Genomic DNA, 18,129 nt, shown 5'->3' on the forward strand with positions numbered 1-18,129 from the left:
TGAGCACCTATGAAACTCAGACCACTTTTATGTAGGTGCCAAAACAGGGCTGTAGGAGACAAATTTTAAAAATTGTGACCCGTGTGACTAGAGGTTGTTCCGGTACCAAATGGAAAGAGAGACAAGATAGAGGGAAAGTAACAGAGGCAGAAAAGAGAGGGAACCAAGAAGGGAAGGGAGATAGAGAATGAGGGGAGAGAAAAGAAACCAGGAGAGAATAAAAGGAAGAAAAAGATAAAGGGGGCAGGAGCGAAAAACAGCCTGGGAGCAGAGGGAGTATTCAGGGAAATCAGAAGAAAACACCATTTTCACACTTGTCTTTTTGACATTCAGAATCCACCTGGACCAATTTTCCTAAGTGCCTGTATAAACACTGACCCTAATCCTCCCATTACTTATCCCTGAAAGCCCTCGTTGATCCCCAGTGAAGAGAGGCGCTCTGCCGCAGCACACACTGCAATGGCAGCTCCAACACAGCGAAGTGCATAAATCTCGCTGGCAGCCGGAGACGCAGCTGGGAATGATAAAACAAAGAGCAAAACAGGAACTGCCAGGCCGGCTGGTGAGTATAGGAGCGGCTGGGGTCTTGCTGATGAGTTGGGATTCTTGCCTTAGCGAGATGATGAAATTTCGCCTTTAAAAATGTTGCCTTGAAAGAAGCTGAGAGCAAGACAGGAGGCCCTGGCTGATAGGAGTGATCAGGGCAGAAGGGCCTTCAAAATTAATCCTACCGTACTTGGTAAATGGGGCATTGAACCAGCACTTGCATTACCATCGGAAGGATGATGTAAAGATTTGAAAGTGCAGCATATGCAGTAAAAACAGATTAAAACCTTCCCCAAAAAGCATTGGTTTAAAAGGGAGTTTACCCTGGTGGCTGGAGCAGGAAGAACCTCTGGGAAGAAGTGTCTCCAGTGGCTTAAAAGATGTTCGGGTTGGGCTCAGGTGGTATCCAGGATGTGACAGAGTGCTCTCGTGCTGGCAAAAGGTGCTGGCTTGACAGGCCTGAAGTCCTCTAGCTATCCTGAAAAGGATGGTGATATAGCAGCAAGTGTAGGATTTGCCTGTGCATTCCTCCACCAATGTCCTCACTTAGCGGGACCAACTCTCAGCGTACAAAAGTAAATTGATCTCCATGGCCGTTCAGCCTTTGGCATCTGTCAGGAAGGGTGCCAGTTAGTGCCAATCCTTATGGGGAAAGTCTACAGAATTTAACAGGAAATGATCTTGAATTTGTGAACGATGCAATGAGAATTCTCTAATAAACTCATTGTACGTTTTTGGCACCATTTCTTTAGAATCCCACTGGTTTCATTCCTAGTCAGTTCTGTAGGACTTCTCCATAACAGAAACATGCTAGTAACTTTTTCTGATGTGGATATCTGTCCCCTGAGAACCAGCAGCTGTACTTAACCTCCCAGAGGAGAAAACCACCATCACTACCAAAATGGGCCAGGTTAGTGACTTAGATGCAAATAGCTCTGCTGCTATCCCATCCCCCAGACTTTGATTACTGAGAAAAGTCTTAATGGGGACTTTCAGCCTGACTCTTCCTACTGTACTTTAGGAGACCTCAGGGCTAAGAGGACTGCACTGGATGGTTTAATGCGGGGAGGGGGCAGCTGGAGAACGATTGCATCATTTTTCAGCATTTGAAAGAGAAATCAGGAGGAAAAAAGCCAAAAGAAAAGGGCACAGAGAGGGCAGTAGAAGCCAAGAATGCAACGGAATCTGGAGTTCCCTAGCTGCAGTTCCACTGGGCATCAGCTTGGCTCTTCAGAGACCGGTTATGCCTCTTTGGGAAAACCTGTGTTTACTATTTAGGTTTTGTTGGGTCCAGTCACATGGCTTTTTCGCTATGTTGATAGAAAAAGATTAGAATAACACCTTGAAAATGCAGGGAGTTGCATAAGTGCCTGGATTCCCAAGCTGGCACTTTCCCTATATTAGCCAGATGGCCAAATATTGTGCCCCCGTGTGCTGTGAATCGCACGCATCATGCTCTGCCTCAGCAATGATAATAGAGCCGTGCGGATTTCTCATGGTGTGGTGCCGTAGTCAGGGTGCTCTGTACTCTGCTGTGCAGCACAGACTTAATCGCAGCCTGGCAAAGCAGCGCCTGATTCTGCACAGCGTGGGGCGGTAGCGTGTGAAGTGTGGCAAGGGCGAGGGGTGACTGTACAGCACTCTGTCCCACAGCAAAGGGCAGCAGTAGTTGCATGGCACACGCAGGGGCAGAATGGTGAGGGCAGGGTGTGTAGTGTTCTACACAATATACCCTTCCAGGGAGAGCCCAGGACCCCTGCTGTATCTCAGTGGCTACCCGGCAGCACGTATGTACTGTACGTGCATAGCATGGCACAGCAGTGACTGCATGAATTATGTAGGGTGACCAGATGTCCCGATTTTATAGGGACAGTCCCAATATTTGGGTTTTTTTTCTTATATAGGCTCCTATTACCCCCCACCTCCTGTCCCGATTTTTCACACTTGCTATCTGGTCACCCTAGAATCATGGTAGCTTTGGAAGCATGCTGCTGGTTTCTCACAAGTTTCTGGGTGTGGCAAAAGACCCTAAAAAACAGTAGTACAGTCTGAAGAGGTGGAGGGTTGATTTTAGCCTGCAGATGGCACTTATATCGATGTCTGTTCACTCTCATTTGAATACCAGAAGGATCTGTACCATGATTGGAGGCCTTGCTAGTTGGCATCTAGATTTGAATAGTGCAGCTCAGCTGCTCTTCTTAACCAGCCATCAGAAGTAGAGTCTAGTGGCCTAAAATAACCTAATAAATATTCAGAGACAATAGCTTCATCCCTGCTACTCAAGGTGCTGCTTGTCACATTGAAGTGACCATAGGTCCTCTTGAATGATGCTAGCAGCCTCGCCTGACCCCTTTGCCGTTCCTCCTTCTCCAGTGAAGGAGCTGTTCAAAGTGATCTTTAGTGAAGTGGAACATGATCTTTAGTGAAGGCAACAAGAACCAGCATGTGGCATCAACTGTGCCCATCTAATCACTGCCTCATTTGCCTGAGAGCTGCAGAAACCAAGCCTGATCTGTCAGATAGGGTAGGAAAATGAATAATAGTTGAGATTCGTGTATTAAGCCCATAAGGGAGGTTGGATTATTAAAAGCATCAAAATGGATAAAACTCTCTTGCTCTGGCACATGGCTTCTTGCGATGGAGGGTGCAACTGGGGAGATGGGGCAGGGCGATGGAGAAGAAGATGGGATATGGAGCTAGGACCCATTTCTGCCCCTAACTCAGAGTGTGATGTTGGAAGAGTCGCTTAGGCTGTGATGCAGCAAGGTCAGCGGGACTCTTACCTGCTTATAGGTACAGATGTGCTTCAGTCCCTTGCTGGATCAGAGCCACAGTCACTCTGTGCCTCTGTTTCCCCATCTGTAACAAACCCAACATGAATGGTGGGCAGTACTGTACTTCCACTTGGTATAGGCATCTGCTGTTGAGGAGATGGTCTCACAAACAGAGAACAGGCAGTCACATTGTCCTCCTCCTAGCACAGTCAAACCTATCTGGCACTTATTCGCATGGACCTACACTATTTTGGCTACCCAACCAATTGGGTTGCTCAATGATAGGTATGTTGATGGTACCTACAGCAGCCAGAGAGGATCTGATATTTCACCTCCTCCCCATTTTCAACTCATGATTCAAGAATATGAGACAGAAGCAAATCAGAGTCCTTTCTTTGCCCTCTAACCACCAGCTAAGACAAGTCCCATGCAATAGCTTTAACTTCCTTTACATAAGCATATTACGCTCTGATAGACTTTGCCATGCAGTGTACTCTGATGGCATGAAACAGCAGCACAGGATATTGGAATGGGTAACATTGTCAGGGGAGAATTAATGAATGTTTCTTGGGACCTGGGTCTATTGGACGGAGATGACCTGATGCACCTTTCAGTCACTGAGAAACCAAAAGTCTGTCCAGGTCAGCTGGAAGGGGAAGAAATTGCCTCCATCACTGGTGGAGTGTGGAAGCTCGGAGGAAAATCTGTCTGGAAACAGAGTGGGAGGAGCAGCGATTTTCAGGTGCTAGGAAGTAAGGTCATTGGATGCTGAGAGCCAGATAGGTCTCTGTGTGATCTTTCTGAGAGGGAGCAAATTTCTGGTAAATCACTGACACTGAATATTATGTTGTTTGATTGGAATGAAAGGAATGGCATTGCATAGACCCGAGAGCCAACCCTGCAAGTGCACACGTGAGTACTTTACTCACATGGGGTGAAATTCACTCCTGTGCTGGAGGGTCAGGACAAGGCCCTGGCTCCACTTAAGCCCCATTTTAAGGTCTTACCTGGGACTTAAGAGCTGCATAGGCCTTGTGTTTGCCCTCTGCCACTCACGAGTAGGCTGTCTCAAGCGTACTGGACTATTCACGTCATTGCATTAGTTCAACGACTTCTTTCTCCAGGCATGCACACAGCACACCCAGTAAATGGGGGTTGTAAGTGAATGCATGATGAAGACAGACCTCCCATAAAGTCTAAGCAAAACATTATATTGGCCACAGATGGAGTCTCATGGTGGGCAAAACCCTGAGGTCCTCTCTTCTCCCCAAAAGCTTGGGGACAGAGGAGAACTCTCTTGAAACTATTTGCAGATAGTGCCCAAGATTTTCACAGGTGCCTAGAAATTTGGGATTCATTTTTTTGGGTTCTGAGCTTGAGCCGTCTGAAAGAGCCCTGATTTTCAGGGAGTGCTGAACACCCATCCTCTGAAAACCAGTCCACTTTAAGTTGTCCCCAGTTGGGTACCAAAATATTGAAGAACCCAAAATCACTGGTGGCTTTTGAAAAGCTTGGCTGTGATTCCTGGAGGGAGATGGGCAGTAGCCAGAGGAACCTCGGAGAGAAGAGTCTTTCACCTGGGTAAAGCTCTGAAAGGGATTTTGGCACCCCGAAGCACATGGCTCTGGATGAGGCTACAAGCGTCATAAGAGTGTAGGGTCAGGACCTTGTGTATAATGTGATTAGCTGGGCCTCAGCACCAGCCTTCTCCTTCAAGGCATCACAGAGTTGTGCGCTAAACGCTAAGCAGCTGGAAATGAGCAGGACCCAGCCTGGCTGTATCTGCCAGGAAGAGGAGGAACAAAAGCAGGAGCAGAATTTGGCCTCAACTGTTTCACAGTAAAAATATCTTAATCCTTGTCTACATAGGAGACATTGACTGGCATCTCTATTCTTCTGCTAGAGCTAGTCTCGTATAATTTAGCTAATCCAGCACAGAAAGTGATTTTTATTTTGGAATAGTGTGTTCACATAAGGAGCTATTCCAGGTTAGCTATGTTGGTCCCTTTAGCTGTGTGGAAAAGCCCTTAGAAACACACGTTACCTACTAAATCCACAGGGAAAAACCTATGGGTTAAATGCAGGATGAAATTGTGCCTTGTGCTGAGGCCTCGCAGAAGCCGATCCTCCATTTGAGTCCCACTTCAGCCCCATTTAGAGAGGGTTAAGTGGGGCATAGGGGTTTTGCTGGCACCTGCATGGTCATGGATTTCACCCAAATGGCCTGACCACAGTCACTGATGCTCACAAGCTACAGTGGGAGTGGGTCTGGCACTGCATGTGGTTGGGGGCTAGACATTTATTGTGTGTGTATGTTTTCATTTGCTGATTGGTGTCCTACCTGGATTGCTTAGGAATTCAGTTTGGTTTAGGTTGTTTCTTCCCAGCTGTGTTTTCTCTTGGATGTTTGTGCAGTTTAATAGAGGTACAGATATTGGTGATGTCACCTTTTAAACAGACGCTCATTTGATTAGTCAGGCAGCAGGCTTTGCACCCGTGGTCACTGTTTTTTAGCTGCATGTCACCGAGCATTTGGTGAGCCCTTGGGGTTATTTTTGCACTGGTCTGTTATTCTTTATCAGACTAGGGCACCATTTCTATGAGCCCTGGAGCTCTCAGCAGAGTCCAGGTTACACTTGTCAAATGTAACCTGATGCAGTGGCAACTTAGGGATCAATGTGCCACCTGGGAGCAGATGGGACACCCCGCACCTTTCCATCCCTAGTTTGCCCACCCCAGCATGCCCCTTTTGTGCAGGGTAGGAGGGAGCAGGGTCCCTCTGTGCCATGTGGAATTATCAGCTGCCTGCCTAGGGGAGGTTACTTGCCACTATGCACTGCCTCAGCAAAGCAGGCAGAGTGGGGGCTAAGATTCTGGCAATATCTGCAATATGGGGCTATGTTTAAGGGTTTACTGTAGCTGAGCACATCTTTACTTAATCTTATTTGTCTGACATCAGTGAGAATGGAGCAGCAGGGGGATGCTGTTATACGCTCTCACTGGTCTTTTTAATCATTGGTGGTTTCTTCTGTTTGGGTTAGATTTACTATTGATAGAGTCTGGTTGTTTTAACAGTACAGTAGCTACTGTCAGAGGCTTATTCTGTTCAAATCCAGAGTGTTTCCACTTAGTCACTCTATCCAATCGCGACTTGATGTAACTGCCAAAAAGCTGAATTCAGTAGGTGCTATGTGAGTAACTCTCTCACCGTGTGGTTTGGCCCTGTTTATATATTAAATCGGTTTCATACATAAACAGTTATTACTTTCACATGTATTATATTTTCATGCCATGGATCAATGTATTCTGCCTTCCATTTGGAAGATCTTATGTCATTTTCCAGACTGCATGCACAGGAATCCAGCTATCATCTGAAATGCAGCCACTTCTTGAGTGGAACACAACGGCTGCATAACAGTTCACAACAATGCTAAACAGCTTAGGACAGGACATGAAGAAAAATACTGCTTTGAATTGAAACTACAGGTAGGAATTTAGGTAGGAAGAGGATGGATAGTTCCCTTGATCGGAATAGAGCCAGGACATCATGTTTAACAGATATCCCTATTCTTGCAAAAACATGCTGTAAGATCTTCAGTAAGTGTAAAGCATACTGATGTTCAGTGACTTCCCAAGGCCATGCTGCAAGTCAGTGGCAGGGGAACTGAATTTCCTAACTACCAGCCACATGTTCTGTCAGCTACATCAAGCTCCCTCCCCACAAAGAGGGAAGGGGACAGGGTGGGAGAGATGGTGAGCTTGGGAAAGGAGAGACATCAAACTCTATCATCATCCAGGGCATTCGTGGATAAGTGGATGGGTTTTTTCCTGCCTCCTTGGGTCTTAAGCCCTTAAGAATTCAACAAGAAAGTGGTATGTTTTAAGGGAGAAGTCAGAAAGTTACAGACTCCCAGGTGTGTTTAAATAACTTCTGGCAAAGAAGCTGTATTGGTTCTCCCACTGCTCTCAAAGTGTCAGCAGATTTCCTGTGCTAAGAGTTACTTCTTCTTTAACATCAACACTGCAATAACATTGTCTCATTGCTTGCAGCCGAACAGGAACACGTGAAAAACATATTAACAGAGTGACAGTTTTCAGTGAGCAGTAGCTTCAGAACACGTCCGGAGGGATGGAAAATTATTGGAGCTACGTGAATGCTCAAGGCTCAACACCACCCTTTAAAAGGAACTGGGTCTGAGTTGCAGGGTAGACTTTGGCTGGTCACCTGGAATAAAGCAGATTGAAATCAGGGAGGCCGACTTCCTGAGGGTTTCTCCAGTGTGCCCCCTTCAAGGCTCCTGTGCTAACCATGGCCAACCTGGTGCAGGGAGCATTTCTGGGAGAAAGGAAGCCAGCCAGGATGCTGCTATATTCAGTAGATCCCCTGATTGCTAGAACTGTTCCTTGGGACTGCGTGCAATCTAGTGAAAGCGCTGTGATGCCAGTGACCACACCACTTCTCAGAGGCCCCAGAGAACGTAAATGTAACTTATTGCCACCTCCACTACATCCCTGTGCTAAGCATAGCTCAGCTAACCAGAGAGTCTGGCCCAAGAGATTACTTTTTCTGCCTCTATTGAGCTATCTGCTTGGGAGCAGCAACCTTTTGTTCCAATTCCTGAAAATCCTCAATCTCTCCTCAAATTCAGCCCTCTCTTTGCAGACAGGGTATGAGAAAACTTGGGCATGCTTGCTGGGATCTATTTGAGGCTACGGAGCGAGTTTAGAACAGGAAGACGGAAGGAGTACTGGAGACTGGGCGGCTATCACTGATCTGAAAGCACTGGGTTCTCTTATCTTTGCGAGGGTGAAGAACAAATTAATTTCTAGATGGGAATTTCCACTGTAGCAAGCAGCTACATCTGGCTGGCTTTATAGTGCCAGGTCCTAAACGGAGAAAAACTGGAAATTCTATAGAAGGAAGCTTGATCTTATTAGTCTCTGTAAGTTCTATTTGTGTCACTATCATTTAGGGAATGAATTTTTGTGTGTGTGACGAAGCAGCTGGTAAAAAGAACAGGAGTACTTGTGGCACCTTAGAGACTAACAAATGTATTTGAGCATAAAGCTTTATGCTCAAATAAATTTGTTAGTCTCTAAGGTGCCACAAGTACTCCTGTTCTTTTTGCAGATACAGACTACCATGGAAGTAGTTGAAGCAGCTGGTAGTTAGAAGGCAAGTCTGCATTTCATTCTTCTGCTTCTACAGATTACATGCGGCTGTGGGAAACTCTTGCCCACGCTAAGATATACTCTGCAGCATTAGGGTTGGGTTTGAACTTTGCAGTTTGGTCCTTTCTGCATGTGCAGACCTTTACTCCTGCATGGAGTACCACTGAAGTGAAAGGGAACTGCAGGGGCTCCGCACTTCTGAACAAGAAGTCTGTATCTAAAGCTGTGTGCTTAAAGCTAGGCTCCTAAATTTTTATTTGGGGCACATAAATACATGGGCTGATTTTCAAAAGTGCTGAGCTCCCAGCAGCTCTCATTGAAAATCATGTCACTATTTTAGATGCTTAAGTGTGGATTTAGGAGGCTAAATGTAGGCACCCTTGGTCTAAATATGGGAATTGGGTCCGTAGTTACATGCTGAAGCTTGAAAACGTTAGCTTACTTGACTTACCCAAGGTCATACAGGGATCAATATAATGCACAGGATTGGGACACGAGAATGTCTGGTACTTAGAGCCATGGTCTCTCTACTAAACAACACCATGGATGGATAAAGTAACTGGAAAAAGCCTGCCAAGAGTTAAATAACAAAACAGTTACCTTGTTGTGTAACTCTAAGCAGTCATACAGGAGCTTTTGGATGATAGAATCACCATTTTGGTATTCTTGGCAGACCACGTGACTTGCGAAGCGTGTGAGTGGGGCAAGGTGCATGGTGTTTCTTATAAATGAAAACCAAGTGAGAAGTGGCAGCGTCTCTCTGAGGCATGTGATGGGGACCTAGCAAAGCAATTAGAACAATGGGGAGGAGAGGAATGATAACGATATTGGAGCCCCTTTCATTCAACGACCTCAATAGCTTTACAAACACCAATTAATTAAGTCCACACTACACCATTCTGAGTTAACTATCGTGAATCCAGATCCTATAATATCACCTGTAAAATGTATTCCGTAACGTATAAAAATTGATTCTAGAATGCAATTGCAGTGCGCACTAAGTGTATCATAACATTTGTGATGCCCTGATCCCTAGCCAAATAGGAAGCCACATAAAAAGGGGATAACGATACCCACCTTTGTAAAGTGTCCCATAAACACTCAGTATTATTGGCAAAGATTTCCAAAAGCAACTAGTGATCTTGGGGGCCTCCATGTTTTGATCTCCAACTTGGGAAATTTTGAAAGGGCCTGATTTTCAGAACATCCATATGCTGAAAAATCTGGCCTCATTAACGTGTCTAAATTTGGGCACCCAATATCTGTCTGTCTTCAGTACTGATCTGGCCCCCATCCCCATGCTATCTGGACATCTTGCTATCTTCAATGTATTTGTCCTTACAACACCCCTGTGAAAGAGAGAAGTGCTTTCAGCCCAACTTTACAGAAGGGGAACTGAGGCACCGTGAGGCTAAGTGACTAGGGCACAGTCACATGGGAAATCTGTGGTGGAGTAGCCACTTGAACCCAGGTCCTTCAAGTCATCAGCTAGTGACACCCCCCCCCCACACACACACACATTGGGCCATCCTGTCTAAGCACTTTTGAAAATCCTGCTTGCTGTTATTATTATTTAGAAATTGTTTTAACAGACCCACAAGGGAACTTCAGGAAACATCCACTCATACTTCTCTAGAGCAACATGGGGGGTCTTCTCTTTCAGCATTGGCCAGGGTATACTCATGGTATCTTTCTCAAGGCAAAGACTCCACAGGCCTGGTTCTGAACCTGCTGCACCAGGGTCACTCGGATAACTCCACTGAGGCCAACAGTTCCTTCTGACTTATGCTGGTGTGAGATCAGAGCCTCACTCCCTTTGCACTGTAGAAGGAGTTGTGTAATGTTGTGTAGTATATTCTTTTAGGTCAGGAGTTCTCAAATTTCATTGCACCGCGACCCCCTTATGACAACAAAAATTACTATATGACCCCAGAAGGGGGTCCAAAACTTGAGCCCACCCAAGCCCCACTGCCCCAGGTGGGGCGGCCAAAGCCCAAACCCCAGCGCTCCGGGCGCAGTGTCTGGGTGGGAGAGGCAAAGCCGAAAGTCAAGGGATTCAGCCTCAGGCAGGAGGCCTGTAACCTGAGCCTGCTGCCCAGGGTTGAAGCCTTCAGACTTTGGCTTCAGCTTCAGGCTTCAGCCCTTGGCCCCAGCAAGTCTAAGCCATTCCTGGTGACCCCATTAAAATGGGGTTGCAACCCACTTTGGGGTCCCAACCCACAGTTTGAGAACCGCTGCTTTAGGTGTATTTATGTCCTCAGGTAGGCCTGGCATTTTCCCCATCCCTGTGCTTTTGTGGTCAATTGGTTCTGAACAGGATTATACAGTGTCCTTCCAGCTCTGCTTATCCAGCATCCACTGGGCCCCCAAAACATCATCATGTAAAATGGTTTGAGGTGATGAGTGCCACTGTGCTGATGGAAGTTTCTGCTGTTCTGATATTTCCCCTAGGATAACTGGCAGGGCTGGTGAATGTAGTGGGATGCTTGGCATTGCTTGCTCCTGTTCTGGGAGTTATTTGGGAGCACTGGCCATATTTATGTTGCATTATCTTCATTCAGAGTGATCAGAGTCACTCACTGTACCTGCATAATTTGCAGTGTGCTCAAGCAACTGTGCTTTAACCTTTAAAATAAATCATTCCTCTCTCCTGTCCGACATGACAGCCTTTTGCGTGACAGCCCATTGAATGGCTCTCCATGTGCCTTAGGGGCTTAGGGACCGGCACTTCTGGATTTCACAGATCACATGGCGAATCAGGGCATCTTGAAGATGGCTCTGAGTTAATTAAGGATTTAACCTCAGGGCTCTTTGGTCTCTTGGCCCTGCTTTCAACCAGATAAGATGAGGGATTTGATCTGTGAACTTGCGTGCTTCAGTATCCCTGTCACCCTCTTTGAACCACAAGCTCAACCGTTCCATGCGATGATGGGAAGTAAAGTGACTGAGTTGTGTAACAGCCAACTGCTTATTGCTGCAGATTATCCCGCAGAAATGGGATTTAATACTTTGTTTTATTAAGGAAGGGGTTAGGGTTGTTGATTTTTTTTTTTTTACAACAGATTATAAATTTGCTCCTAGCCAGCAGAGTGAGTGAACTGCACAAGCACGACTAAGACAAATATAATTCAGTGCTTTTTAAAGGAAGCCCATCGAATGTGATGTACCTAACGTTCCTATGTACATTATAATGCCAGGATCAGGTTAGCCCTTCCTGAGGTCAAACCCAAGAAAGGGAGGAAATCTCCATGAGGATTCACATATGGAGGTACGTAGTGGGGTGGTCTGCCCTCCTCCCTCACATGACAGGGGGGTCTGGCTCCCAAAACAGACAGATTCCCCAAGATTTACATGGTTTCATGACCCCCTATTGCCCACCCCACTCCTTGGCAATGCAGAACCTTTGGCAGGGACAGGTGCCCCCAAGACCCAGGGTAGGTCTACATTTAAAATGTGGCAGTGATGCAGATTCCACTACACTGATGGGGAGGTGGAGTACGGGAAAAGCACTCCTAAGAGGCAGTAACTATGGTGACAGGAGAAGCTCTCCCGTTGACCAAGCTCTGTCCACGCCGGGGGTTAGGTCAGTATAACTACGTCACTCGGGGGGGGGGGTGGATTTTTTTTAGTACCTCTCTGGCCAAGGTCCTGTTGGGGGCCAACGTGTATCCCACTGGCAATGCACTCAGCCTATCATTCCTGCCCCACAATCCCCAGGCAACTGGGGCGGAGGAGGTAGTGCTTTGAAGATGCTGGATTCCATCCCTTTGAGCGGGATGGGGAGGCAAACACACAGGCAGGGCACCCTGCCCCCCCCCCCATAGCACAGGTCTGAGAGGACCCATTCCTGGCCTACTTGGGCAAGCCCCACAGCTTGTGTGTGGGATCCTAAAAAGCATCTAGTTCCCTGAGGCTCTTTGGAAAATCCCACCCTCTGTATGTGAACTAGCTGTTTAGGCAGAACCTTGCAATGCAGGTAAAGCGATCACCACAGGTGTACACGTCTCTGGTACCTGTGCTGGGTAACAAGATCTCCTATGGGGCCTAGATAAAATAGAGGTTAATTATAAAGCATTTGGTGTTTAGAAGCCAGCCTTGCATAGCTCCCCTTCCACTACCGCGCACATCTTTACAGAAGCCACCTTCAATTTAAAGCCATGGAGGAAAGTAGTGAAATTACACAGATGGTTGCAGCTTTTAAACAAAAACATATGTTCTTTTTGGTAAAACACTCTTCTTGTACAGCCCCTTTGATCCTAGGAGCAGGAAGTAATTGCTCTGTACACAGGACTCTCGTTTACTCAAAGGGGAGGTCTGTGCATGGAGCAGCTATCTGTACAAGATTGGGCCTGTTAATTAATTAAGCCTCCGGTTGTATTATACACATTAGAGATGGGTATTCTGAGAGGCTATTAAGTAACATGTGCAGGGTCATGGAGGGTGCAACTGATCTGTGAGCACTGAGCTCAGGCAGGGCTTTAGTGGATTTAGGTGGTGTACAGAATCTGCCCAAGCGAGAATTTCCCCTCTTCCTCCCCCGACTCCAGCCCGCGAGTACAGCAGGGGCTGCTCTAACCCCTCAACCCTACTTCTCTCAAACTAATATAAAAGCAGAGGCAAGGGGAAATAATTTACAGGCTCAGCTGACATTTTATGTGCCATACAAAATGCAGTTTAGTAGCCACTACTTTATTGGCCGCACTTTATATTTGTTTAATGGGAGGACTCCATTCTAATTTATAGCCCCTTATAGCACAGCTTAGTTCAGGATGGGTTTGGTTCCGCTGATTATTTTGAAAGGTTTTGAAGCCATGTGTTGTGTTCGGTTCCTGGAGACACTGAGGTGGAGCGCTCTAGCCATCATTTATTAAATGATGATCCCACCCGCACATGGCAACTCGGCAAAGAAATGAGCTTTCGAATGATCCTGTGTGTTGTGGGGCATTGATATGTGGCATCTACCCCTGGCTGGGAAATCCAGCTCAGCTCTTCAATCCCTAGGTTTTAACGCTACCTCAAACACTTTTCAACCAAGGTGTTTTTTTAGAATGATCACTGTTGGGTCCCATATCTATTACCCTCCTCACAGCTCATTTGTATTTGAGTGCCCCCTCCTCCATTTGATTTGTGTGTTTGAATTTTAGATGGGAGTTTCACTGATATTTTCATTGTATTGATCTGCTTTTACGGAGAAGTACGCAACCCTAGGTGCTTCGGTGGGAGAAGGATGGGAGATAAAGGGATGTCAGTTAATTAAACAATGTTCTTTTTATTTATCCTAATTAATTCACACTGTTGCCAAGATACTCTAAGTAAATTCCCATGGTTGATGGTGACCTGGAAATAGATGGTGGACAGGCATGAGATATGCAGTCAGATTTGGTGAGATGAGCTTAGAGAGAATGTAGAATATAATAGCCCATGCTCTTCTGCAATACTACCCTCCAGCCAGCAGAGGGAGAACAAATTAATGTGTTTTATAAATCATTTGTATTACAGTAGGGCCTAGAGGCCCCAACTGATGTCAGGGCCTGATTGCGCTAGGTGCTGTACAATCACATAAGAGAGGGAGTTTACAATCTCAATGGAGAACATGGACAAAGGGTAGGAGGGGAAGAGACATACAGAAAAGTGACTTGCTCAAGGTCACACAGCAGGAGCACTAATTAGCAGCTCCACTGCACACAGCTGGGGGTACAGAACCCAACATTTGTCAAATGCAAAGGGACAAAATTGAGTAAGCAAATGAACCGTTATTTCCCAGCTTCTCAGAGCTGAGTACGATGGAAACAAAAGCACACCCGTGGTAAATCTACTCTGCAGGCCTGGGAGTGATTCGCAGCTCTTTCAGACATACCTGCGCTAGCTTTAATCTAGCTAAAAAACTGGGCAATAGCAGGTACTCTATAGTCTAAGGATACGTGTACACTGCATCTGGGGGTGTGACTTGCAGCTAGCGTAGATGTACCCACATTAGCAATACCACAGGTAGCTCACTAAATACAACAGTGAGGACTTTGTTTCCTATCCAAAAGTTAGGCAACAAAAGGTAGGAATAAATGGTGAGTTTTCAGAATGGAGAGAGGTAAATAGTGGTGTCTGGGGTCTGTACTGGGACCAGTCCTATTCAACATATTTGTAAATGATCTGGAAAAAGGGGTAAACAGCGAGGTGTCAAAATTTGAAGATGATACAAAGCTACTCAAGATAGCCAAGTCCAAAGCAGACTGCAAAGAGCTACAGAGGGGTCTCACAAAACAGGGTGACTGGGCAACAAAATGGCAGATGAAATTCAATGTTGATAAATGCAAAGTAATGCACATTGGAAAACATAATCCCAAGTATACATACACAATGATGGGGTCTAAATTAGCTGTTACCACTCAAGAAAGATCTTGGAGTGATTGTAGATAGTTCTCTGAACTCAATGTGTAGTGGCAGTCAAAAAAACCTAACAGAATGTTGGGAATCATTAAGAAAGGGATAGATAATAAGACAGAAAATATCATATTGCCTCTATATAAATCCATGGTACACCCACATCTTGAATATTGCATGCAGATGTGGTTGCCCCATGTCAACAAAGATATATTAGAATTGGAAAGTGGCAGAAAAGGGCAACAAAAATGATTAGGGGTGTGGAACAGCTTCCATATGAGGAGGATTAATGAGATTGGACTTTTCAACTTGGAAAGAGACAACTAAGGGTGGATTGACAGGTCTATAAAATCATGACTGGTGTGGAGAAAGTAAATAGGGAAGTGTTATTTACTCCTTCTCATAACACAAGAACTAGGAGTCACCCAATGAAATTAATAGGCAGCAGGGTTAAAACAAACAAAAGAAAGTATTTCACCACACAACGCACAGTCAACCTGTGAAACTCTTTGCCAGAGGATGTTGTGAAAGCCAAGACTATAACAGGGTTCAAAAAAGAACTGGGTGAATTCATGGAGGATAGGTCCATCAATGGCTATTAGTCAGGATGGGCAGGGATGGTGTCCCTAGCCTCTGCCAGAAGCTGGGAATGGATGACAGGGGATGGATCACTTGATGATTCCCTGTTCTGTTCACTCCCTTTGATGCACCTGGCATTGGCCACTGTCAGAAGACAGGATGCTGGGCTAGATGGACCTTTGGTCTGACCCAGTGTGGTCGTTCTTATGGGGATGTAGCAGCACGGGCTTCAGAACAGGCTGCACAAACCCACCTGCACCCCCTGGGAAACTTACTCACTTGTGCAGCCCACACTGAAGGCCACACCACTGTGTCCTCACTTCTCTTGTTAGTGATCTAGCTGTGGTACAGCTAGCGTGGGTATGGCACCTCAAGCTGCAAATCACATCCCCAGCAGAAGTGTAGATGCACACTTGACAACAGAGCATACCTGCTAGGAACTCTTTCTTACATCACAAAGATCACCATCACAATTATTATGTACTGTCGATTACATTATTATGTAATGTCGATCAGCGGATGTGCTAAGTGTGCTCCAGACAGATATGAAGGCATAGTCCCTACCCTGAGAAGCTGACATTGAAGACAGAGACAGAAGAACATAAAAAGGGGGAGAAGAAATAGGCAGAGAGGTTGTTATGTGTTATTGATTTCATTTTTTTCGGCGTCAGCATAAATGAGATGCATTCTTCACAGACAGCACAGTAGAAATGAGTTCAAAGGGAGGAGCTGTCTGGGGCACTGCCCATGTGCTCAGCATGGGCATTCCAAGTGTAGGGGCAGGATGGAGGAAAGCGCAGAGATAGTTCATTGAGCAGCTGAGAGATGGGTGGCCATGCCTGGCTGCACTGGCAGGCTTGTAGCTAGGCTCAGTAGAAGTACTGAAGGCATATGGAGACTGACATACCTTCTCCTATGTAGACTGACAAGACATAAGGCACTGAGGGGTGAGGGAAGCTCACACTGCTGCTGGATGTTCTGTGGTTAAGGGGGTTTGGTCTTCAGGGACATCCATCCAGCACTTTCCACAAGCTCTCAAATTTTAATTTAAAAGCGCTAAAGGTAACAACAAATAGAATCCACAACCATGACTTGTTTGCACATTTATTGTTCTTGCAGGCTGGTCCAGTGGCACAACAGCTGAGGTCCAAGCTCAGCTGTACAGTTAGTGAAGTTACTGTCATGAACCTGTGGCCTGAGAAAAACCCTGTCCTACTCTTGCCAGGTGGAAAGAACAGGAGTGAGCCCAGAGCCCCTAGTTTTCATCCTCCTCCTCCCAGCACTGTAGAAATGAAGTCAAGCAAAGGGGAGACAAAACTCCGGGCTGAGATGCTAACAAAAGAGGGGTCTATTTCTCCAAGCCTACTTCATGCAGGTGACGTGAGCAGCCTGGAGAACCTACCCCTGAAAAGGCCGGTGAAGTTGGCCCCTCTGGAGATGCCCCTGGAAGTGAAAGAAGCCCAACTCCAGAAGATTATGAGTATCCAGGCAGAAGCTCAGCTGGCTGCTCAGAAGCTGGTGGGCGCCAGTTCCATTAACAGTGAGCCCCATGTGAAAAGGGTCAAAAATCTGGCCCAGATGGAACTGGAGAACTTGCATAAGATAAAGCTGAGTGAGAGGGCAACTTTAGAGTACAGGGATGGGCCCCTTTCGTCTAAAGGCACCAAGCCTTTGTGCGAGGTCCAAATTATCTTGTCCACAGAGGCAAGCTCCCAGCTGGATAAAAAATCAGCTACCGAAGATGCCCCCGTGACATTCGGTATGCCATTAATCCCCGAAGCTAAGAGCAACACCCTCCAAGCACCTGGCCTGCATGAGGACACACATGTTCCTGATGGTCACAGCCCCAACCCCGACACTGCCCGGCGCCACTTTAGACTGAGGCAGATGAAAGAGCAACAGGAAGAGCTCAGCAAAGCCAAGCCCTTAAAGGCCACGAGACTGAGCGCAGAGGAGGTGAAACAGCAAACTGCAGGTCAACGAACACAAAAAACCCTCAGCGATGCAAGCAAGCTCCTCGAGAACATGGCCAAAAAGCACTGGGGGCGGGGAGCTGGCCAATACGAGACAGACGAAGTTCTCACTGTGAGGAGACCGTCTACACGAAGGATGGCACTAGGGGACATCATTCAGGTGGAAGAAGATTGAACGTCATGCCCAACTTCTTCCCTGATGCTGCCCCATACTAAGCCCAACTCTGCAAAGCACCAGAACATTAGACACAGGCACACCTGCCCAATAAAGGACATTAGAGCCCGATCTTTCAATAGTCCACCTGCCAAGCTGCTAATGCTACCATCTTATAGAGCAACAATAAGAAATAAAAGTAAAGTTTCATTGGTCTCTGATTCTTCCTCATTGTGCTACAGCGAGCACTGACAACCTAGATCCAGAATTCTTCATGTCTCTTACAATTAACTGTTCGCCCCTGAATTCTTCTAACCTTCTCCTCTTTGCATCGTCTTCATTTCTGATCACCTGGCAAAAGGACGAATTGGTTAGCCAAGTATTTGCACAGGGCTTGTCATCCCCTAGTTTCAAAGTGCCTTGCAAACAGTGTATAGCTGATCTGACATGCAGCCATTGGTTCGCAGTAACCTCGAGAATAAACTATAATCCATTCCACAGTGAGACTATTGGTGATGGGGATAATGAATTTAATGCAGAAAGGAGGAGAGGA

At 46.3% G+C, this 18,129-nt stretch overlaps 1 protein-coding gene across 1 annotated transcript; it reads left to right on the plus strand.

Moving 5' to 3' along the window:
- The first annotated feature begins 438 nt into the window (after positions 1–438).
- LOC125631005 (uncharacterized) lies at positions 439–17,786 on the plus strand. The gene is made up of 2 exons (XM_048837196.2): positions 439–562; positions 16,569–17,786. The coding sequence occupies exons 1-2, from the start codon at positions 521–523 to the stop codon at positions 17,595–17,597; spliced, it is 1,071 nt and encodes a 356-aa protein (XP_048693153.2). The 5' UTR covers positions 439–520; the 3' UTR covers positions 17,598–17,786.
- Positions 17,787–18,129: the final 343 nt, after the last annotated feature.

This window comes from Caretta caretta, chromosome 2 (genome assembly GCF_965140235.1).
Source record: "Caretta caretta isolate rCarCar2 chromosome 2, rCarCar1.hap1, whole genome shotgun sequence".
NCBI lineage: Eukaryota > Metazoa > Chordata > Testudines > Cheloniidae > Caretta > Caretta caretta.

Bases quoted from the DNA above. Each gene is read 5' to 3' on its own strand.
- LOC125631005 (XM_048837196.2), top strand. From the start codon at position 521: ATGATAAAACAAAGAGCAAAACAGGAACTGCCAGGCCGGCTG. The intron at 563-16,568 runs GTGAGTATAGGA...TTGTTCTTGCAG, and splicing joins AGGAACTGCCAGGCCGGCTG to GCTGGTCCAGTGGCACAACA.